Source organism: Misgurnus anguillicaudatus, chromosome 17, assembly GCF_027580225.2.
Source record: "Misgurnus anguillicaudatus chromosome 17, ASM2758022v2, whole genome shotgun sequence".
In the NCBI taxonomy this organism is placed as follows: Eukaryota; Metazoa; Chordata; class Actinopteri; order Cypriniformes; family Cobitidae; genus Misgurnus; species Misgurnus anguillicaudatus.
The window spans coordinates 8,852,823-8,878,229 of NC_073353.2; the positions used below are offsets into that span (position 1 = coordinate 8,852,823).

The window sequence follows — 25,407 nt, forward strand, 5'->3', positions numbered from 1 at the left end:
GAGACAGACAGACAGACAAACAGACAATATACAATATAGGCAGATGCTAGAGAGACAAACAGACAGACAATATACAATATAGGTAGATGATAGATAGACAGACAGACAGACAGACAGACAGACAGACAATATACAATATAGGTAGATGATAGAGAGACAGACAGACAGACAGACAATATACAATATAGGCAGATGCTAGAGAGACAGACAGACAGACAGAGAGACAATATACAATATAGGCAGATGCTAGAGAGACAGCCAGCCAGCCAGACAGACAGACAGACAACATACAATATAGGTAGATAATAGAGGAGAGAAAAACAGACAAATAGATAGATAGACAGATAAACAGAAATAGACAGACAGACAGAAAGAAAGAGACAGACAGACAGACAGAAATAAATAAATAAATAAATAAATAAATAAATAAAGATATATAGAAGATAGAGAGACACACAGACAGAGTAACACAGTCTCACCCCATGTCGTCAATATTTGACAACACTTGACCATTCGTCAATATGTGACGCGGAGGGTATACCTTTCGCGTCATTTTTTGACGAACTGGGGACTTCAATACTATTACGTCCGTTGCATTCTCTTCTCCTATTTTCTTACCATTTTCGCGTCGGTTTAGGGTTAGATTATGCAAAATTAAACAGTGTATGCGAAATTAAACAGTGTACGCGAAATTAAACAGTTGTCACCTGGCGTTGGGGTTAGAAACAGTTGTCACCTGGCGTTGGGGTTAGAGTTAGGTTTGGGTAGGGATGTCATTATGTAAATCTAACCCTAAACCGACGCGAAAATGGTAAGAAAATAGGAGAAGAGAATGCAACGGACGTAATAGTATTGAAGTCCCCAGTTCGTCAAAAAATGACGCGAAAGGTATACCCTCCGCGTTACATATTGACGAATGGTCAAGTGTCGTCAAATATTGACGACATGGGGTGAGACTGGGTTGGACAGAGATAGATAGATAGATAGATAGATAGATAGATAGACAGACAGACAGACAGACAGACAGACAGACAGACAGACAGACATACAAAGTGATAGATAGACAGAAAGAAATACAGAAAGAAAGAGACAGAACGACAGACAGACAAAGAGATGGATAGACAGACAGACAGACAGACAGACAGACAGACAGACAGACAGACAGACAGACAGACCAGTAGTTCAATAATAAAAATATGGAGGGACGAAAAAACTTCTGTGCGCAAAAAAAGCAAAACAAACTATTTTATTTCTCCTTGGCCCTTTAGTGCCATTCATGTGCAGACTACGGTGCATGCTGCTGACGTGACCTGCTGATGTAGTAGGCAAAGTTTTTTTTCCTTTTATTTAAGCCATTACGCAAAACAATACTTAAACAGCCCATAACAATGCATAGTTACTTGCCAGCATATTCTGTGTCTACGCTGGCAACTACGTCATCACCATGCGCAGTAGTTTGCTCCTGAACGCGCACTGAATGACCATGGAGGACAACAAATTGTTGAATATAATAATTCGTTTTGTTTTCTCAAAGGACTTGGTGGTTTAGAACGACGCAGAGGTAAGTGATTTATGATAAAATTGTAATTTTGGGGTGAACTAACCCTTTAATGTAAATAAATTACACACTATATAAAGCAAATTCAGCTTAACGTCTTTTATTACTGAACTTGCTTAATATTCATATATTTAATATGCAGAAATAACCCACGTAAAGAAAATACCTCCGCAAACACCTGCAATTGAATGTTTTAAACAGAGATGGCCATAGAGAGGTAAAAGTTACGCATTGCAGTTTTTAAAAAGAGTCGGTATGTTAAGTAGTTCTGGTAAAAATACCGGCAAAAGTTTATAACAAACCCTACATAAATAACTTTATAACAAACCCAAACTATATAAATTATATGTAATCATAATTAATAACAGATGTTCATGGCAGAATTATGTGGACAAATGAGGAGCTCAGATGCAAAAGCTAAATGGTGCTCCATCAAAAACGAGATAATGATGTTAACTTAAAGGATTAGTCCATTTTCTTAAAAGAAAAATCCAGATAATTTACTCACCACTATGTCATCCAAAATGTTGATGTCTTTCTTTGTTCAGTCGAGAAGAAATTATGTTTTTTGAGGAAAACATTGCAGGATTTTTCTCATTTGAATGGACTTTAATAGAGCCCAACACTTAATACTTGACTCAACACTTAAAAGTTTTTTTCAACGGAGTTTCAAAGGACCACAAACGATCCCAAACGAGGCACAAGGGTCCCATCCAGCGAAACGACTGCCACCCCAGACAAATGTACTTTTAAAAGAATTTGTCTAGGTCCGGTCCAGCGCGACCTAACGTAAATGCGTAGTGACGTAGGGAGGTCACGTGTTACATATATAAAACGCACATTTGCGGACCATTGCAAACAATAAACTGACACAAAGACATTAATTAGTATCAGTTGACATACAACAACGTAGGAACAGTCCTCTTTCAACACACTTGTAAACACTAGGGCGTAGTTTCGCGTTCGTCCTCTGTGACCTCTTGACGTCATAACGTATTGCGTGGGGTCAGCTGGCGCATCACGACCGGATCTACATGACGAGAAGTTGTGCTTTAAAAGTGTATATTTGTTACCTTTATTGTCAAAAACGAGGATCGTTTTGCTAGATGGGACCCTTGTGCCTCGTTTGGGATCGTTTATGGTCCTTTGAAACTCCGTTGAAAAAAACTGATAAGTGTTGAGTTAAGTATTAAGTGTTGGGCTCTATTAAAGTCCATCAAAATGAGAAAAACCCCGCAATGTTCTCCCCAAAAAACACAACTTCCTCTCGACCGAACAAAGAAAGACGTCAACATCCCGGATGACGTGGTGAGCAAATTATCTGGATTTTTCTTTTAAGAAAATGGACTAATCCTTTAATAATGATGAATGCTAGCGGCAGGATTATACATTAATCAAATACTTTTGCTTCAAATCTGCTTAATCTCGGTCTCAGGCCATTCAGAAATATCGCTTTCTCGGCAGAATCCGTTAAAGGCCATGACATTTTTTTAGCAAAGTCCTGCACGGAAGAAAAATTGAATAAACGATGGCACGAGCTTGTCGATATGCATGAGGTTTTAACCCGGCAAAAGAAGGTTTACTGAATTTTTGAGTATTTTACCTTTATTCAGAAAGGACAGTAAGTATTTTTTTAGAAGTGAAGTGAAGATTTTGCATACTTAGATGGTTATGCTGCTAAAGACAGTCAAATTTAGAGAGAATTGTGGAAAATATGGCATATTAATCACTGACTAATAACCTTTTCATTGCTATTAAAATGACATTTTTGAACCTAAACATAAGAGTGTGAAAAAATGCTAATTTACAAGAAAACATGCCATACGCACTTTGAGGGTTTTGCATCTAAACTAAGATTTTCACCTGACTCTCTTTGTTGTTCCACCAGTTTGATGTCTTTCGTACTGGTTCCTCTGATTTGTCCTGGGATAGAGCCAGTCTTCTCACAGCTCCAGTAAACAGATCCACATGCAGTAATGTGTTACCCTGCAGAACACAAAAAATCATGACCACGTATGGTTAAAAAATACTTTTCTGCAGACCACTTATAATGTTTCTAAAGGTTTTATACACCAAGAACATTAACATTGTACTTTAAACATTTTCTAGCATTTGCAAATGTCACATGTAAAATAAAAAAGAGCAGAAACATACTGGTCCTCATTTATCAAGCGAGCGTACAACAGAAAATGTACGTACGGTTGTTTCCACGCATGAGTCAATATGGACGTAAGCGGAAGCTACGATCGAACCTCATGTTAGGATTCACATCGTGTATGCAAGTTTTGAGTTAGCGTTAAAGGAAAACACCACCGTTTTTTTAATATTTTACTATGTTCTTATTTCAAATTAGACAAATCAATACATACCTTTTTTTATCAATGTGTGCACTTAATCTGTGTACAGCGCGTTGTGAATGTGTTAGCATTTAGGCTAGCCCCATTCATTCCTTAGGATCCAAACAGGGATGAATTTAGAAGCCACCAAACACTTCCATGTTTTCCCTGTTTAAAGACTGTTACATGAGAAGTTACACAAGTAAGTACGGTGGCACAAAATAAAACAGGGCAATTTTTAAGCAGATAAAAAATGAGAACCATATTGTATGGCCGAAGAGCACTTAGTTTGCAGCACTTGACCTCAGCGCAGTAACATTATCACTCCTGAGAACTCCCACTCTTGCCCAAACTTCTGAAGTCAGGGGTGATGACGTTACATTCATCCCTATTTGGATCCTAAGGAATGAATGGGGCTAGGCTAAATGCTAACACATTCATGACGCGCTGTACAATTATTAAGTGCAGTGTTTCCCATACATTGATTTACTCGTGGCACACTGCCACGGAATCAGCACTGGCCGCACAAATAGATTTTTTATAATTCCCATTTACATTTTACTGTTTAAAAACGCCTTAATTCATTTTTGCAAGCGGCCAGCGAGCCCCCTCCCTTTCTCTAATGGTGCGTGCAGCGCGCGCGCTTCTCTCTCATTAAGAGTGAAGAGGTGGGGGTGTTTTCAATGTCCGTTCCTCCGTATACTTTCTTTTTCGTGTAAACGTCAACAGTCACAGATTTTACTGACAGAGAAGACAGCTTATCAAGTTTATCATGACTTGACGAAAGGTTAGCATTAGTGTTTCCCACACACACACCCGTTCTCTCCCTCTTTATAATGCGGTATGCCTGCGCACATGTTTTGTAGTAACTTTGTGTAACAGTTACTGTGTATTCTTTCATATTTCTGAATTTGCACCCAATTGTCTGCGCTATACGCGATAATAAAACTCACATTTAAAATAAAAATGGGCTCTTAACAAGACATTGATGAGAAGAGCAACAGCACTTAGGCTTCAATGTTAATGTATGGTGATTTTGTCAGACGTCGCTTTTATAAATCATGATTTTAGCAGCAGTTGGATTAAACACGAGGTGTTACTGGGTTGTGTTTAGTAACTATTTTATAGTCTACTCATTTTATGTCTGACAACAGAACTGATAATATGTAAAAATATAACATTCAGTTGTGTTAAATGTGACAGATCAAAGAGTAGAAGTGAAACATATTTGAGGTGCCAACACTCGATCAAACGCAAACACATGATGACGTCACATATACGCTAATTAGCGTGTGACGTCATCACCGCCACAAATCCTGTGGGAAACACTGAAGTGTACGCATTGAAAAAAGATAGGTATGTATTAATTCATCTAAGTTGAGGTAAGAACATAGTAAAATATTGAAAAATTGTGGTGTTTTTCTTTAAGATAGTACTGTATGTTTTACTCATTTGATATCCTATTTAAAAAGGAATAATGAGTAAAAGTTAGAAAAAATGTTTCGTTTAGTTTAACAAATGGAAAATGACATTTCAGCTTAAAAAAATGTAGTATTCACTAAAGTAAAATGTATAGCAATTACTATAGTTTGCTTTAAACAGCTGTCCAAGCTCAGAAATATACATTTAATTTACATGCACCCCTGTGTGTTTCGTTTTACAGTCCGTCTGAAAACAAAGATAAACATATTTTACTTGAATTATCATTTATTTTGTAATCTACGTATATTTGTAATTCACATACAGTATACAACATGATATGGGTTTACATTTATTTATAAATGAGGGCCACTTTGTGCACATTTCAATACAAACCTCTTTACATAGCCTAAATTAAACTGACACACTTACAGTATAAGAAAATCTATAAAATGTGCTGCACTGTATTTTATTTGACATCAATTTCTGTGTACTAAATAGGCATCAACAATAGATAATTTTTTATGACAGTGTTTCTATATTTTATATATTTTGTGGTGTGTAATATCAGTCTAAAGTCAATATTAATACTAAATAATTATTAGTCTTTTTGAAATAGGCATGTAGTTTCAATTTTAATTTTTTTTTATCGTCCCCAACACCAAAAATGGTTTGAATGGGGTATAAAATGGTTGTAAAACTAATCTGGGTCCATTACAGTACAAAAAAAAAAAAACAGTAAATTACTATCAATTTACCAGTAAAGACTGTATGTGTGAAAGGCACTATTGACTAACATCATAAGTGGACTTGAGGGGAGAAAATGGGACTAAAATGCAAAAAAAGCCTCAAAACATAACAACAACAACGTCCATTAAAACGTAGTAAAAAAATATGGCGACTCTTTGAGCGCAAACTCAAAATGGTTTTCATCTTTGGCCATTTAACTATTATTAGCCATTGTTTTCCCTCTCGGGCTTGATGGAAATGATGCATCTATTGATGATATTCTGTTTCCATGTTTAGAGAGTGTGTTTCTCAGATAAACATCGAGGCGTCAGTGATACCTGTAAATGGAGCGATAATGACAGCAAGTGTACAGCGATGCTTTTACATGCGGTGCCTGGTGCAAAAGAGTCGGGTTAAAGGTCACACACACACACACACACACACACACACACACACACACACACACACACACACACACACACACACACACACACACAGACACACACACACACACCTGTTCTTCATGCAGCACCAGCTGGCCTTCCAGCGGGTTGCCCAATGCTGCCACAGAGACGAAAGGCTGCCACACACCGCTGATGGTACGAGGAAATATGTCATAGAGCTCAATACACTGTACAGAGTCTCCTTTCTCCTTCATGGCGTACAATGATACTGGGTTACATGTGGTAACATAAATCGAATCTATGATACAAAAACACACACAAGGCACTTCCAAGATACTGTACAAAATATGTCAACCAACATTCTGCTATGCTATTTAATAGTTATTTGGTGGTTTTAAAGCACATTGTTTTTTGGGGAATTACTGTATTCAAAACACCAAACCAAACATATCTGATTTTTTTCATATTCCACAGAAAAAAACAAGGATTTAGGATTGTATTACCACCATAAAGGTTTTAGTCATGCTGCTCACCCCTAAGACAGTATATATTGTAGTGAGATGTTATGTCGTGGCATACTGTACCGTTGGCAGTGGTGACATCACAGACGATGTTAACCTCATTCATAGGGATTTGCCAGTGAGCCTGTTCCTCAGTAAAGCTTATAGATCTGGACTCATGCCTCTCAGTGGGGTAACTTTGAACTCGCAGAAACACAGGGCCCTGAAGAGACCACAGATAACAAATGTGCACCACAGTTTATTATGCTAATATAAACACATTGTGTAATGTTTATTTTGCCTGTTAAAAGGACAGGCTTATGATACCTTGATATCTATCCGACGGGACTCCGTTGGACACAACAGCTTTCGGCGTGCATTGGCACCCTGATTTATGGTCCAGTACCCTGCCATCTTACAGTCTGTCAATGGTAACCTGGGAAAAGGTATTTGATATTTGTCTGTCTGCATTACAAAATCACGTGTGAGAAACGACTTGAGTTATTAAATCCAAATATTGGCTTGATCTGGTTATGGTAGTCAGGCTCATGTGGGTCTACAATTATATAATATAAATATGATTACATATTGATAATTTCAGAATATTCTTGTGCATGTACACATAGTCAGTGTTTTACTTTTAAAGGTGCAGTGTGTAATTTTTAGAAGGATCTCTTGACATAAATGCAAAATAATACACAAAACTATATTATCAGGGGTGTATAAAGACCTTTTTATAATAAACTGTTATGTTTTTATACCTTAGAATGAGACGTTTTTATCTACATACACAGAGGGTCCCCTTATGTGGAAGTCACCATTTTGTGCCGCCATGTTTCTACAGAAGCCCTTAATGGACAAACTTTTTTACTAAGTTGTCTCCGTCAATTACATATTTTTACAGTGGTGTGTACCATAGCTTCTCTATGCATTTTAAAAGGAGGGGTGAGCAGTGGACTGAGCCGTTGGTTGCAATTCGCAACCTCACCACTGGATGCCGCTTAAATTTACACACTGCACCTTTAAAGGGATAGTTCAGCAAAATTTAAAATTATCCAATGATTTACTCACTCTCAAGCCATCCGAGATACAGTGGCAAGAAAAAGTATGTGAACCCCTAGGAATAAACTGGTTTTCTACAGTAATTTGCCATTAAATGTGATCTGATTCTCGGCTAGGTCACAACAATAGACAAACACAATGTGCATAAGCTGACAACATGGATCCAACATATAGGCTCCAATATGGACATTTGTCTTACAAAATCGCATCAATTGCCATCAGAAGGCCTTTATTAACCCCCTGAAGCCATGTGGATTACTGTGGAGGGTGGATGCACTTTTTAGGGCTTAAAAGTTGTAGACCCTGTTTCTATTACTATTAAGCTTGAAAGAACAAGGACATTTTCTCAAATTGTGTTTGTCTGAAAAATGATGGACATACATTATGTATCTTGGATGGCTTGAGGGTGAGTAAATCATGGGGTAGTTTAAATTATTTGCTGAACTATCGCTTTCAATGTGGAATGAGATATCATTACCATCCATAAAACATTACTGTAATTTATAGCAAAAGACTTAATTCTTAATTGATACTGTATTACACACAATAGTTTGAAAGAAACTTTCCATTTGTTTCACTTTAGGAAACCTTTAACTCTTTCCCCGCCATTGACGAGTTATCTGTCAATTAAGAGAAAACGTGTTCCTGATGAGGTTTTATGGTAATCTGACTGCAATTATCCACGAGATGGTGCACTTACCCAATTTATAAAAAACTGAAGCAAAAAATGATTTACTAATTTTAAACTCTGTGTATGTTTTGATAATCTTTCTGAAATTGATCTTTAACAAAATTCCTTAACAAAAATGCAATGATTTCAGCTTTTTGCTATTTTTTTAAGAGAAAAAACGCCTGCCATTCAAGTATGCGAGAGTTTATAAGCAAAGAAAAATATAAAGATAGGATGAAACGTTTTTTTTTCTTCATTTTGCTTGTCAGTTTGAAAGCAGAGAGTCTGTTCTTTCATTTGATATATTTTTAGAAGGTAGGCATTTTGTGAAAATCACAAAAAAATGCAAATCATTTCAAAAAGTGGCTGGCAAGGAATGAGTTAAAAGAATCAGAAAATATTTGTTTCTTCACTACATTTTTTATTAATTATTTTGTTAAACATTTATCTAGGAAAGATGGCAAAACTGCACTTATAAGCAAGTGAATAAAGACAAATATGAGACAGAAGAAACAAATATTTTCCTTTATTGAAAATGTAAATTTTACAATAGTGAAACACTGAAATGCGCTTGAAAACATTATTAATTACAATGATGTGCCTTAAAGGAACAGTTCCCCCAAAAACCCAATCCATTTGTATGCCTTAAGAACAACAGATAATTTCTGGGAAAAAAAAAAAATATATATATATATATTTATACAACAGTTCTTTCTGGTTCTCGAATCTGATTGGCTAAGAGCTATGCAATATTGTGCTGATAACGGCACTGTAACCGCTTCACCTTTCGTATCATTCCGCCACCTAGTGAATGGAGGTCCTAAACAGGCTCATCATTTTTCGGGAGCTATATCTCTTATCAGAACGCGAAAACACAGTGGAACTGCAGGTAAGCACCGCAGCTTTTAAATGTGAACATTGATCATTTATTTTATCGTGACGTGACTATTAAAACATGTTATGAGATATCGCCACTGATATATTTATAAGCAGCATGCAAAAACATCTCTCTGACACTTTTTATAAACGTTTTATATAGTACTGACAAGAACGAAGTTTAATAATAATAATCGAGTGCTCGTATCGCGTTAAGATGAAATGAGAAAGCAATTGCAACGTTATACAAGTATAGTTTTATTAACTTTTACCTCGCGCCAAAACAATAACAACACAAAAGACACTAAATATGAATAAAAAAACAAGTAATAGTTTCATCATGACACCAAATACTGCTAATTTGATCTCATTTTGACGATCATAAACAAACAAGGCCAACATGAGAGCCAGGGAATCCCTTTCAGAGATGTAGCCCAGAGAGGGCGGTGGTCAGCGGGGCGAGTGAACACTGATGTCCGCTCATGCTTTGGTTCTCATTCGTACCGAATCTCACTAAGCAAACGTTCAAACAGGCGCTATCTTTACTAATCGACTGTAGATTTAAATATAATGCATATACATTCTCGACTGAACTAATCTTAAAACTACACTTTGTGACCAAGAAACGGTAATATAAAGAAACGGCTTTTCCGTCCATTGAGTTATGAGCTTCAAAGCAGCCGAAAGTTTTACCTGTCATTCTGGCCGCCCTCAAATCCGTGGCGGAAGAAGTAGTTCTCAAACAAAGAGGCTTTTAAAATAACTCCGTTGTTGTTTTTTAGTTTTCGTTTTTCAAACGTGTGCCGTCGAACTGTTGTATAAAAGCAATATCGCTCTCGGAGTCGTGTGATATAGCTCTATATCATCACGGCTGTGATTGCCTTCGGCACTCGGCCTGGCCTAATCACAGCCGTGATGATATAGAGCTATATCACACTCCTACTCGAGCGATATAGCTTAAATATATATATAGTTAAATCATCCCGTCACAACGCCTGCCATTCAAGTATTCATTTTAGTTATTTAGTCTTATTAGATTTTTCATTGTATGCTTTCTTTTAATAGATTTGAGGGTTTCTATTAAATTTAAAATTAGCAGCTTATGAGTTCAAGTTGAAGTGTATCATTTCTGCACCGTTGGCAACTCCAAACAAAATTGCAATATGTTTGTTCAAAAGTACAGCAAAAGCTTCGAACAGGTGTGGGGAGTGTTTTAAAGGGCACATATTATGCTCATTTTACAAGATGTAATATAAGTCTCAAGTGTGCCTAGAATGTGTCTGTGAAGTTTCAGGTCCAAATACCCCACAGATTATTTATTATAACATGTCCAAAATGCCCTTATTTGTGTGGGAGCAAAAAAGCACCGTTTTCTGTGTAACTTTAAATGCAAATGAGCTACAGTTCCTCACTCCTTTACCAACAGAAAGTAAGCACTTTTGGTTAAAAATAGATCTGATTCCTGTGAATACAGACAATAGTATCTTTAGCCACATTAGCGCTACAGCATGCTAACAAACATATTTAGAAAAACTTTTGGGTAAGATTAACCAGTCAGTCAGTGACTGTGGGCGAGGCTTTGTTTTTGTGACATCACATTAACAAGAGAATCAAAACAGCATATCTAATGAGATTGCTTTGATTTAATGGGAATTGAAAAAGAAGGAAAGGGTGTGTTTTTTCATTGTAAGGTTGACATTTATGTCAAAACAGCTTGTAAAAGTGGATATTGCATAATATAGGCCCTTTAACCTTAAACTTGAATACTGTTGAACCAATGTGGTTCAAACAACGGATGTGCAACAAAATTATGAAGTTTTCAGCAAATAAATGTGACTATCTAGATGCCACTAGTGGTACAGAAATTGCACACTTCATGTTTAAGTACAGGTATACAGTACATTTCTTCAAGTGTGCGCTTCGAAGACCATGTTAAACAGATCCACTTCATTTTTACAAGTCCAAGAAACTATATGATTATGTATTCACATGGATACTAAGGAGAGATGAGGAGCTCTTACTCCTTGGCCAGGTGCACGCTGGTGGGTTTGGCTCCGATTGGAATGCCATGCTTGTGCAGAGCCGTGATCAGCACCTCACGCGTGTCCTTGTTATAGGAGTCAAAGTCAAACACGTTCCTCACCACATTGGCCAGGCCCTCATCTGGAAATTTCTGGGAAAATGGGACAGTGTTAGCCCACAAAATAATTAATAATTATGCATTTATATATAAAACATTTATATTTATGCATTTGGCAGACGTCAAGTGATTTACAGTGGTTACAAAGTCCGCTTTATAATTATGTGTGTTCCCTTGGGATTGAACCCATGACCTTTGCAAGCTAATGATATGTTCTATCAATCTGTCTACAGGAACATTTACCTGAAAATTATGTGTAACCTTATTTTGAGAGCTCTCTGCTGTTAGTTTTTATTTATTTAAGATTACAATGTGTCAAATCAGAAATACTATATTATATTATATTACTGTGCATATTGTTATATAGATATAAGGTTGTTTCAACCCACTGTTGGGTATATTAAGCACAAACCCTAAATTAACTTAGAAAATGTCCATATTTGAAGCAAGCTGATTTTTAGTGTTAACAAAGTAACACAACAAAGGACTTTCATTATACAATCAAGTTTTGAGACAAAACAAAAATAAATAATTAAATATGTTATAGAAATATTATTAGAATATATATATATATATTTATATTAATATAATTTTATTAACGGTGATTAACGCAATGCCCTTGGTCCAACCTATAGTTGGATATATTAGGACGCAGCCTTACTGTGACCCGTGCTATGAGTCAGAGGTTTTCATAAAAATAAGAACATTAAGCTCTCGTCAAGCAAATCCAATGCTCCAAAGTCATTAAACATCTAAAATTATTTATTTGTATGTTTTATGAGAGGTGAACCGTCATAAATGATCTAATGCAAAGATGGGTCTCCATCCGCGTATTTTGGTTTCGTTTTAAAGCATGCAGAAATTTAAAAATAAATTGCAGGACCTCTTTGATGTTAAAAGGGTTATTAAGAGAGATAAAGTTCGGGACCTGATTAATGTTTAAAGAGTTATTAAGAGCGACAAAACTCAAAAACGATCTTCCTCGCATGCACACACAGAGGTGCGAGTGCGCGACTCCGATATGTAGACATCCACACAAAATTACAGTTTTAAAAATATCTGTTTTGACAAGAATTCAGGCAGGTAGGGCCTATAATCTGTTATATCGGAAGTGAATGTTTGGTTAACTGTGGAAAAATATCTGATATGTTAACAGTAAAGATCCTTGCATTATAGTAGATCTTAAAGTTGTCTGTCTCAATGTCAATCAAACAAAAATAAAGAAAAAAGTTTAACATATATTGATATTGTTTTGACTTTGTGTGTGCTAAGTCTATTTATTAAATCTATTATTTTAAGAAAATGGTCTTCTGAAAGGAAAATGTATATACAAAACAATGTCTGATGGTTCTGTTGAAAATGTAAACAGGCTGGTGTAATGTAAATTTGCATAAAGCATCTATATTTGGCCACATCCATGTTGATTATAGTTAAAAAACAAAAAATTGTTAAATTAAGGTAAATTTAGAACAAATAAAAATGAGAGATTAATTTGCGATTAATCGTGAGTTAACTCATGAAATCATGCAATTAATCTAGATTAAATATTTTAATATTATATATATATATATATATATATATATACAGTGCACAGCGTACATGAGTACACTCCCTTTGAAAATTAAGATTTTTCTACATTTGTCAGTAAATATGAGACCAATTTGCTTTCCAATTTGAAAGCATCTTTTGCAGCGATTTTTGTGTGAGCATATCAGTGAACACCCCTGACCACTCGGTGAGTTTCACGTCTTTGTAAACGAAAGTTTAATGCATTTTAGGAAGGATTGTTCCAGTGCACCTATACACCCATTGTAGAGGTGGGAGGTGATACAACAAACACCCCAAAATTCTCAGGACAGCATCATATGTTCAAATTTCAGTCAAAACCGTTCTATTTCATCATAAACAATCTGAAAACAGGGCTTTAAGTGTAAAATACCAAACTTGTCCTTTAATGAGGTCAATAACAGTGTGTTACAGCTGCTGAAAACACTTACTCTGTGGGCTCCTATAGTGATTAATGTTTCTTTACTGTGAGATGACTGTGAGATACATCTCTGTTGCTATGGTAACAGTCTCAAGTTTGATTGAAGTCTTACAATACTGCAGTTTATATACCGCACCACCCTTTATCAGTCCTGACCCAAAAAACATCCTGTGACCCACAAACACAAGCCTAAAGACATACAACAAATCCAAAATCTATCTATTTGTCATCACTGCACCAAAAACACATTTAATGGATGTAATACACTCATTTAAGCTAGCAGTGAATTTCTGAAAGACCGGCCATCCACAGTTATTAATGCAAAATCACATTTGATTACCTGAGATTACACAGGCTACATGTACTTAAGTACATAGACAACATAAAGTCTATAACATAAATGATTGCGCAACCAACAAAAACAGGAAAATCAATACAATTTCATCTTGCCAAGCTAACCTGGGCATTGATTGTGATCTCCATTGAACAAAAGACAGTGTTAAGATGCTTAGGGCCAGTGATATTTATGTATTTATACAGTATTTATCTTTCACATCCTGTTTATGTGTGGTGCAACCCCACAGGGAAGAGTCATGATTACTGACTGATGTTAGGCATAAATTGCTATTATTGATTGATCAGAGGTGTCTGTGTATCCCAGATCGGACAGAGTTAGAAGTAGACTAAAGGGGATCGCACACCGGTCGAGCAGCTCAGCGCCACGGCCACGCCATTAAAAAAAAATCGAACACATTGTTTTCTATGAGTATACGCACACCGGCGCCGCCCAGCTTTGACTCAGGAAGCTCAAATCCCTGTCTCGCCACACAGCGCCACTCACATAGTTTAACATTAAATAACATCATATTTGTCCCAAATCATTAATGATTAACATTGGCTGCTAACGTATATTTTGCATTTTGAAGTAGATTCTATTGGACAAAGCTCGCGCTATTTAATGTGCACTTCCGCTTTGCGATACCTCCGAGTTGTCCTAGACGCGACTCGACGTGGCGCTGAGCTGCGCGGCCTGGTGTGCGACCCCCTTAAGCCTGCGTCCGAAACCACCTACTTCCATACTTTATAGTAGGCGAAAAGCAGTACCGTACTTTCTGGGTTATAAGCCGCACCTGAGTATAAACCGCATCATATATATAAGTATATATAAGTATATATAAACTATAACATATATAAGTCACAGTGGACTATATGTCGCGTTTATTTAGAAAATTATTTCACAAAATCCAAGCCGAAGAAAAGACATTTAATCTGGAAAGGCAAGTTATTCAACTAAACAATAGCAGACAGAACAGCAGGCTGAATAGATGTCTGTACGTTGAAGTAATATTATCAGTTATTTAAACGAAAGGTTAAATAGGCTAAATTAACCGAACAAGCCAACTAGCGTGAAGTTCGCAGATTCGTCATTCCACATTACTGAATCCAATGAATTACATAAATACAGAAGCAGCATATGGCGAACTCTCACGGCTGTAGACGGTAATGATGTCTCTTGCCTCATAAATGTCAAAATTAATTCACACTGACCTACAAGGCGCACCTGACTATAAGACGCAGCACCAGCCAAGATATGAAGATATTCCAAGATATTCCGGCAAGATCGCAAAGTGTTCATTCAATGGACACTTTCCTATCCCTTGATCCCTACCCTGAATTGTGACCTCTGCATCCCATTGAGTAGTGAACACACACACACAAGGAGCAGTGGGCAGTATTCACTGCAGCATCCAGGAAGCAATTGTGGGAAACAAGCCTTGCTCAAGGGCACCTCAGTTTCAAAACGGGTTACAAGGCCGACTCTCTTACCGTTAGGCCATGACTGCCCCCTTTTTGGAACCTCAACGTGTTGGGTCCGATATTTGAATATATTTATAAATCGAAATGTTTCAAAGGTCAGGGGATGGGGCAGGGAAAATGTATTCAATCGTGTCCAGGCTTAAATAGTGCAGGCCTCTAAATCCTGCTTGCATTCATTGATGTTTGAGTAATCTTTTCTGACAACCGATGCCTCATTTAAAGTGACAGATGAATTCCATCAGTATATCTGCACCTCCCATAGCAGTACGAGGAGGAGCAGGAGGCTGGTAAGTCTTGTTTGTATGTCAGCAGAGTTAAACCCCAGAGACAGGCGATCTAGAATGGTAGTGTGGCCTCTATATGTCAGATCAAGGTGTGAGTGGGCTGATGAAGAAACAGAGACGTTCTCTCTCAAGGCACCTTTCCTTTTGTCACAGTTACATAGACTCAACCTCCCGGCACTTATCTATTAAATGTCAGTCAAAGTTTGAATTCTTAAAATAAGAGACATTCTCTGAGCCTGGGGATCTTATGCAGAGTGTGTCGGGTCAGCTTTGTCGCTTATTTTGGAAAATAATCTCCCACTTGGCCATTAAGAGACGAACAAATTTTAAGATCTGGATCTGAATTTCCCAGATGTTGCATTGCAGTCAGTTTGCAAGTATTTTCCGGTTTTGTGTAAAAAATGCATCAGGTGTCTATCAGAATTACCTGCAGGTGCTTTACGATGTTGACCACCTCTCGTGTAGAGTAGGGGTAGGTGATGGTTCCTTGGTCTGCCATGTTCCGGAGCTCTCCAAATGCAGCCACGAGCTTCTGGAGAATAGCATCAGGAACGTCAGGTCCGTATTGTTTTAGCATGGCAAACTCTGCCTGAGGTTTGGGGTTGTCCACTGCATGGCAGCTAAATATGTCACCTGAGTGAATGAACTAAGTATTAGAAATAGGTATGGAGAACCCTGGAGCAGATCTAGACAGGTGGTGCTGGGGGTTGGAAGGGGGTTGGAAAATTCTAGTTGAGCCAGGACAGGATGGAAACAAATAGGCTATGCAGATAAGATGAAAAGATGAATTGGCTATGCTGACAGCTTTATGATAACCAATCTGCTGAGACGGAGGATTTTTATGATTAGACATGTGTTCCCTGTAAATCAAACCTATGACCTTTGCACTGCTGACGCAATTCTCAAGCAGTTAAGCTACAAAAACGTTTTGTCACGCTTTGTTGTAATCATATAATCAATTAGACAGGACATTAAATACCCATACCTATTATATCAAGGCGCATGTCGATAAGCGTGTTTAACTGCATGCAGCGCCTGCACAGAGCAATTGTCATATGAGATCAAAGTACCGAGAGATCAGACTACTTGTGCAAGCATAATGCTCTCACGGGACAGTATTGTCACTCGACAATCGTTCTGTGCAGCGCCGCATAAAATTAGGAGAAAGGTGGTCCCCGGGTGGTAGCCTACACTGTAAAAAAATTCTGTAGAAATTGCAGCTGGGTTGCCGGTAACTTGCCGTGGATTGGAATTTATGTTTTTTACTGGCAACATTTTGTTCAGGGTTAAATGAACATTAAACATTTGCAAGTCTTTGTCTTTACAGAGTCAAACGTAAAAAAACAGCATCAAGAAAAACATTCTGGAAAACAAAATCTGAAGCAAAAAACAGAAAAAGTTTGATGATGATTTCTGGTTCCCAGAATGCTTTGCATGAGGCTGTTATTGTATAGTTGTATTCTGTAAAGATCAAGACTTGTTAATATTTTAAATTGATTTAACTTTGAACAAACTCTTGCCAGTAAATAACATAAATGTAAATCTACGGTAATTTACCGGCAACCCAGCTGCAATAACACTGTAATTTCTACTGAATTTTTTTTACAGTGTACAGTATTTTAAAGCGGTCTGTCTTAATGTCAAAATTGAACAATAAAAGAAAAACATATATTTAACATATACTGTATTGATATTGTTTTTGCTTTGCGTAAACAGGTGTAGTTCTGTCATGCTTTGTCAGATTTAAACAAATCATGCATTGTTTTGAAGTTTTTTAATAGAGAATGTTAAAATATAAATGACTCATTTTAGAAAATTTGCTCATCCCATCTCTATTTGCCAGCACAGGTCACAAATGATGCAGCAGCAAACAGAAATGGTGAAAGAACAAGGTCTCTAAAGGAAAAATATCATATATAAAACTATGGCTGATGGTTCTGTTGAAAATGCAAACAGGCTGTTTTAAACATACATTTGCATATAGCATATATATATTTGTCCAAATCCATGTTGATTAGAGCATTAAAAACATACAAATTTAAGTGAATTTAGAACAGATAAAAATGTGAGATTAATTTGCGATTAATCGCGAGTTAACTCATGAAATCATGCGATTAATCTAGAATAAATATTTTAATCTATTGACAGCCCTAATATTAAGTTTTGGCTTAAAAAGTTGACATAATTTATAAAATCAAGTTAAAGTTGTTTAAAAGTCAACAAATAAGTAAAAAGTCAACATAGAGTTCTTTAATGAGGTACTGTTTGTTTTTTGATGAACACTGACAGCTGTCACTTTAAAAACCTACACAGTAATGCATGAATCCAATAACCACACGTCCAAAAATACCTTTTCCCTAAACTGTGCGTTATATAACCGCCTTTGTGTACCTAATTTCGCCAATGGACATTTTGACCTGTGTGTATGTTAGCGTTCAAGTGCAAAGCCTAAAAGGGGAAAGGAGTGCGGTCCTCATGGGGTGACATGCGCACGTGTGCCAGAATCCTGCACCCTAGCGGGTACCTTGTTAGCATATATAGCGGGGTGCATGCTAGAAGGAGATGTGCATGTGCGTTAGTAAAATAAAGCCAAAAATGTTGTATACCCACAACCATTAGGGCTGTGACGGATGTCAAAACTCACGGTTCGGATCACATTACGGTTTTTGAGGCATGGATCGGATCATTTTTCAGATCAGCAAAAAAAAAGAGTGGGAAAAATCTAATAACAAAATAAAGAAATTACAAACATTTATAAAAAAGAACAAAGTTGCACATTAAGTAAGGTCTAAAATTAGCATTAGGTACAGAAATCGAATTAAATGAAAAATAACAATTTATTGTACGAATTAAATATTATTATTATTTTTTTAGAGCCACGGAAGTGATTTTCTCTATTTCTTGGGTTGTTTGATTAACATTAATGACACAGACTTAAGTAGGTTAATTGAGGTTACTGTCTCTTTAAGAACAAATCAACACAGACTGGTTTCTGACTCTATAATTCACTGAAGACATAAACGAATTACGTCTGACTGGAGCTGGAGCAGACACATTTAACCGCATGTGCGTACAGAAATCTGCTCACTTTAGTGCCCTTTGCAGTTAGATTGTTTTAAATCACTTAAATGTTAACATTTGCAAGCCTTAGAAACACATGCAAATGATAAACTTTCCCTATTTAAATTAGCATATTAATCCGCGAATCGCATGCAAGCCGTACGGATTACGAATCAACTGCAATCAATCACAGCACTACCAACCATGACAGAATATTAGATAATTGTATTTATTTTGTATAAAATATTTGTAATTTTTATGATTACTTTGCGGTTACTTTGCGGTTACTTTGCGGTTACTTTGCGGTTACTTTGCGGTTACTTTGCGATTACTTTGCGATTACTTTGCGATTACTTTGCGGTGAAATAAGAAATGCAGGATCGAAAATGTGACATTTTGTTGATTTTGCGCTGGGTTCCGCGATCGCAGAACTGCAAAAATTGGAGGGACTGATATATAATTTATGCACTATATTCAGTACTTGCATATAGTGTATATGATCAAAGTACATTCAATCAAATCAATCTATGGAAGGGTCTCACCAAGGGCTCCAAAGAAGTCATTTCCCAAGAACGGAAAGCCAGGTCGATTCGCTAAAACAATCATCCGAAAGTCTGGATGCATGGGGATAGCATTCACCCTTCCTGCTGCTTCTAATGGATCTGTGGAAAATGTGAACAACCCTGGTTTTAAAACTGTCAGTGATCAATCTTTGACATGGTATATGTTCAATCCTATCAGCTGGTTTTACCTGACACTATCCTCCTTCCATCCGCCAAGATCATCTCCCCGCTCTCCACCAACGTCTTTAGGATACAGGTGACATTTGTTGGTGCTTTGTCAGCTTCATCAATAACAAGGATATGTCCCAACTTCACAGCTTTCACCTTCAAATCAACACACAAGCATAGATTTTCATTTTATGCAACGAAATGTACACATTAATTTTGAGTCTGTACCTTTAAGAATTCTATATGTACAGTACTGGATAATATTTTGCATACGAAAAGTACCAGTGTTGCTTATCAGGCTGCAGGTATACTGTATAAATGTGGGTGGTCTGCTTATGGCATTGATGTCAAAGATCAGTTTGTTTCACGGTTGTTATTCTTGCCCCCCCCCCAAAATTATTCATGATGCAATTTACAGGTGACAGCTAATCAGATGAACCGTCTTAGGTGTGCGTGCAGCTTCAAGGCTGTCAGTGTAACAGAAAGTCAATGTCGCAAGATGCATCACAACACATATTCGTCGCTTCCGGTGTACATAAAATCAAAGATGAGCGTGAGTTAATGGACATCCGATGATTATACCCCTAGTCAGTTGGTTTTCAATACTTCCAATGTAGCTGACATCCTTCTTTTATTTTCCACCCTGAGCTGTTTGAGGGGTTTTCTAGTTGCTTTTATCCCAAACACAAGACCATTCGAAAGCATTGATATCAGATGAGACATCAGAAGGAGCTTCAAAGCCTAAAGAGTATTTATATACCCTAAGAGCTGCCGCTGGGTGCTAATTAAGGGGCTAAACTTGTAGTCACAGCCCGCTTTTCATCTCCTTCCACCTTGCGTTGAGCAGAGACATCGTTAAAAGCCTTTTCCAAAGAACACCCACGACCCTGGTTCACAAACAACGTATCTAAATGGCACCGTTACGCTAACAAAACAACATACGGACTATAGAAACAGCAGCGTGGAGGATTATAACACACTGGCGTTGAGGTCATTCATTAATTTTTAACGTCGTTTCCCTCGTCTGTGCTGGGGTGTCCTCCGGGTGTGATCTGGCAATGTGTTTGTCCTCGCTGGAGCAGTGGTCTGGACCATCTGCTGATAGATGTATAAATATCACTATGCAAAGTTTACACTTCACACTGCTGATTTCCAGTGCATCACAGGATGGACACAAGCACAGAGATGATGCACATCCACAAATCTAATAAATCCTATAGCTGCTTGTAAGTGAGTGTATGAAATGAATGGGCTCTGCATCAAATTGTTATGATGTACTGTTTCAAATCGTTGCTACCCAAGACAGCATCTTAAGTAAAACAAATCTTGTAAGTTATTGATCTAGAATGCAAAAACAGCAACCACCTGCAGCAGCCAAGAGCTTCACATGAATGACAGATTTGAGGATGACATTTGCAATCAGTGTGTACCATAGACTGTAAAAAAAGATGGACGACGCCCAAACTACCACACTTTAATGTAGTAATGTGTCTGAACTAGGCTAATGCAAGTACACCAGGTACCTAATTTTTTTGTGACAAATGATCTTGACTTTGATTTAGAAATATTTTGATATTTATGCTGGAAATCAAGACACAAAACTAAGAATTTCTTCATGTCTTGCAGTGTTTCATTTTTGCCCACATAGGCAGCTCACTAGAAACAGATCCACGAAAACAGATTAATACTGACCAATGGAGAGTCTTCATACACAATGACTCCATCTTGAACAGAGGGCTGCAGAGTTAAAGTCTGGACTGTAGTATCTCTGTTGAAGGGTGAGACCAAAACTTTCAAAACATAGTCTATAAACAGCTCAGATGTTGAAGTGCTTCAGACATATTTTCTTGTAAATGATTTTTTTTATTAAGAGTAGGGATGCATAACGATGAATCACGATTAATCTATAGCAGAATAAAAGTTTACATCATATATGTGTGTGAACTGTGAATAATAATTATGTATATATAAATATGCACACATGCATGTATAATTTTAAGAAAGAATATATATTTATATATTAAGTATTTATATATAATATAAATTATACATAATATACAAATGTAAACATTTCTTAAATATATGCATGCATGTGTGTGTATTTATCTATACAAAGTTTTATACAGAGTTTGCACACATATATGATGTAAACAAAAACTTTTATTCTGCTATAGATTAATCGCGATTCATCATTATGCATCCCTAATTAAGAGCATCAGACTCTTAATGGATTCTGCCAACAAATCAGCATTTCCGACTGACCTGAGTCCAGAAATAAGCGGATTTGAAGTGAAAGTGTTTGATGAACATATAATACGTGAGCATTTGGTTAATATCTCATTTTTTGACAAAGGTGGCGTTTACCCGCTTCTGCATCTGAGCTCCTTATTTATCATCACAACACTGTATGCATGTATACTGTAAATTTACAGCTGACCTCTCAGAGGACTTACTACAAAATTCATTGATTCATATTGATAGGTCATACATAAATATGAAGCAACCTAAATTCAGCTTGATGGACAAAGGGCTGTCTAATTCTGAAGGTTTTACATGTGACACAATTCTCTGTGGACTTACTGGAAATGAGGACCCTGAAGTGATTATTTTGGCCTTTTTTAAGATTTCTGTAACTGCTAATGAGGCCATAACGCAAGTGTGGGTGTGACTTTGGTTTAACTTTCAACAAGAAACTAGAAAGATAACTCCCATGTCTTCCCATAGATGGGCTTAACACAGGGTCTTATATCAGAGATCTGACTAATAGGTGATAAAAACAGATGTTTTTAATTTCCATAAGACTCCAAGTCTGGAGATCGCGAGTGTAAAAATTCCCTGATATCGCCAGGTTTTCTCTTTTCAGGCTCACTCTAGACCACAATACAGTAAGTACACTATTTTTGTTCAGGCATTAAATGAGTTTGGAAAAGGAAGTTTCATTTTCTAATGGAAAACACTCCTACAGTATGATGCATCTGTGACTAGATGTTTATCTTTCTAAGAAAGAGCTGAAAATAGGTGTCCCTGTTTTTCTTCTGCTTTCATGGTGTTGTTTAGAGGTTGCATTACCTAGTTATTTACAAATGAGCATTAGGCACATTAAAATACGCATGATGTCAGTGGATATGGGTCAGTTCCGATGTATCCATGTAACCAGGTTCTTATAAAGTCTACAGGAGAGCAGTTTCTCATAATAATTAACCTATGGACTAGTTTATTGAGGAGAACTAAAAAAAAAAAAAACTACCTGTGGAGCTGAAGATATTCCCTTGGCCTGTTCAGAAGATGCAAAAATCTATCAACAATCTTGTTTTTCCCAACACCCTGTGAACAAAGTGAAAACATTAGTTCACCAAAAAATGTTGCATATGAGATGTGACCCTGTACCACAAAACCAGTCATAAGGGTATTTTTTATTGAGATTTATACATCTAAAGCTTAAAAGACATAAATAAATAAACTTTTAATTGATGTATGGTTTGCTAGGATAGGATAATATTTGGCAAAGATACAACTATTTGAAAAGCTGGAATCAGAGGGTGCAAAAAAAGTTTTTCAAAGCAACCGCATCCAATCACAAAAATAAAGTTTTGATATATTCATGGTAGGATCATGATAGATATTAATATCCTAATGATTTTTGGCATAAAAGAAAAATCGATAATTTTGACCCATACAATGTATTTTTTGGCCTTTGCTACAAATATACCCGTACTAGGACTGGTTTTGTGGTCCAGGATTGCATTCCATTCAAAATCCATATTATTTTCCTTAATCCATGAAACAAAAACAACAAAGTTTGTCAAAGCTGCTTTTAACTCATTCCCCGCCACTGACGAGTTATCTCGTCAATAAGAGAAAACATTTGCTTGAAAAAAAAAACGTGTTCCTGATGAGTTTTTATGGTCATCTGTAATACCGCGATTATCCACTAGATCTCAGCCAGGCGATCTTACCCAGTTTATAAAAAAAACTGAAGCAAAAAACGATTTGTTCATTTTACACTCTGTGTTTGTTTTGATAATTGTTCTGAATCTGATCTTTAACAAAATTCTTTCGCAAAATGCAATTATTTCAGCTTTTTGCTAAAATTTTGTATTTTTGAAGAAACCCATCCATATTTAAGGGCTTTATCATACACCCGGCGCAATGCAGCGCAATGCGCTACGCAAGTGTCTTTTGTTAGTTTGGGGCGTTCTGATCTAAAGATGTGTGTTCAGGCACGTTGCTATTTTGAGGCAACTAAAAGAGACTACACCATTGACCAACAAAAACCTGCTCTAAAGTCTAAAGTCTATGGCGAAATATGCGCCTATAAACGGGACGACAACGCGGGTTTGCTTATCACACACATGAATGCGCAGCAGCACAAAAATGCTTTTAAATATGAAAGATTAAAGGATTAAAATTATTATTGAGTCTCTTGGACATAAATGAGGACCGATTATGAGACATTAGAAGGCGTAAAGAGCTGCTTCACCTGTAGCCTAAGTAAATAAATGCTTTGCTTTAAACAAATAAACCTATTTTTAAATGCTACCCTACAGATTTATTGTATATGATGACTCTGTACATATGGTGAGATGAGAAACATTTTTAAGTAATGCTTTTAAAAAAAAACATGGCGCTGTCCGGGTGCTGAAACGCTTCGGCTCTCCGCACGTTTGTAAATTCTTTGTCTTACATTACAAATAAAGTATTTTTTAAAGTACAAACCTTTTCTTACATACTTGTAAATTATTTTTGATGATATTGGATAGCCATACATTTACAGCAATTAAAAACCTGCTATTTTTACTTCCATGACTAAAAGAAAACGGCTTTTAAAGGTTTTAATAACAATTTTAATACAAGTGAAAACAATACAATTATTTAACATTAATCTTAAACTGGGGATCTTCTTCCTCCGCTTAGTTTTTCAGTTAACAAAGTCTGTCATCTAAAAAGGGATTAGACATAGCACCAGCGCAACTGGCTTTTAAAGGGGATAAGAGCTGAGCCTCTCATTGGTTTATTGCACGTTACGCCAAAAACACACCCATCACTCATTACAAGAATAGGAACAACCTTTTTCGACCCTGCGCTCGCCGCACAAACCATTTTTCCCGTCCTTAAATTAGCAAAAGTGGATTCGGACACAATACGCTTAGATCATTAAAATAGGGCCCTAAGAGTTTATAAGCAGAAAAAAATAAAGATTGAATGAAACGGCCTCTCTAAAGTCTCAAAGTGACATCATTTACAGGTCCACTCGCTTTCCAGACACAATCCCAGGAAACCCTCAGGTCTGGGAAATAGAGAGTGGGCGAGTGGTGGAGTTATATTTCACCTTGTTACCTGGTGGACAGATGCTTTAAAACTTCAGCTATGCAAGACAAGAAAGTCTTAGCAAGCCCAGGGGAGTGGATTTGTGCCAACAAATCCACTCCCCTGGGCTTGCTAAGACTTTCTTGTCTTGTTTTGTTATTGTAGTGGACAGACCTCTCTGCAGACTACACTTTTATTGAAGGGAATCCTCAGTTACCTGGTTTCCCACCAGAAGCAGGTGTTCCCCTAACAGAAAGTCCTTCAGCATGTCCTGCATCACCATCATGTGCTGTGAACAAATAGACATAACACATTATACAATCAGACCAGAACTAAATAATGTCTTGAATAACTCAAATATTGAGTTTTTTCTGCTTATTTCTGAAGATAAACAAAGTAGGATTTAGAAACATTTAAAACAAACATGAATGATGACGTAAATCGAAAAAGAAATATTTATGAACGAATGAAGGAATATTTTCAGGTTCAGTACAAGTTAAGCTCTGCATGATGACTGCAAATAATA

The 25,407-nt window shown here is 36.8% G+C and overlaps 1 protein-coding gene across 1 annotated transcript in view; it reads right to left on the minus strand.

Moving 5' to 3' along the window:
- The window catches only part of vwa8 (von Willebrand factor A domain containing 8), a 146,785-nt gene that overhangs the window by 76,136 nt on the left and 45,242 nt on the right, over window positions 1-25,407 (minus strand). The window contains exons 19-29 of the mRNA XM_055215439.2: window positions 25,099-25,170; window positions 22,822-22,898; window positions 21,267-21,342; window positions 19,595-19,730; window positions 19,386-19,505; window positions 16,211-16,416; window positions 11,576-11,727; window positions 7,274-7,382; window positions 7,031-7,169; window positions 6,557-6,744; window positions 3,422-3,544 (exon numbers count right to left, since the gene is read on the minus strand). Of these exons, the coding sequence (XP_055071414.2) occupies window positions 3,422-3,544; window positions 6,557-6,744; window positions 7,031-7,169; window positions 7,274-7,382; window positions 11,576-11,727; window positions 16,211-16,416; window positions 19,386-19,505; window positions 19,595-19,730; window positions 21,267-21,342; window positions 22,822-22,898; window positions 25,099-25,170 (1,398 nt within the window). The remainder of the gene's footprint in view (window positions 1-3,421; window positions 3,545-6,556; window positions 6,745-7,030; window positions 7,170-7,273; window positions 7,383-11,575; window positions 11,728-16,210; window positions 16,417-19,385; window positions 19,506-19,594; window positions 19,731-21,266; window positions 21,343-22,821; window positions 22,899-25,098; window positions 25,171-25,407) is intronic.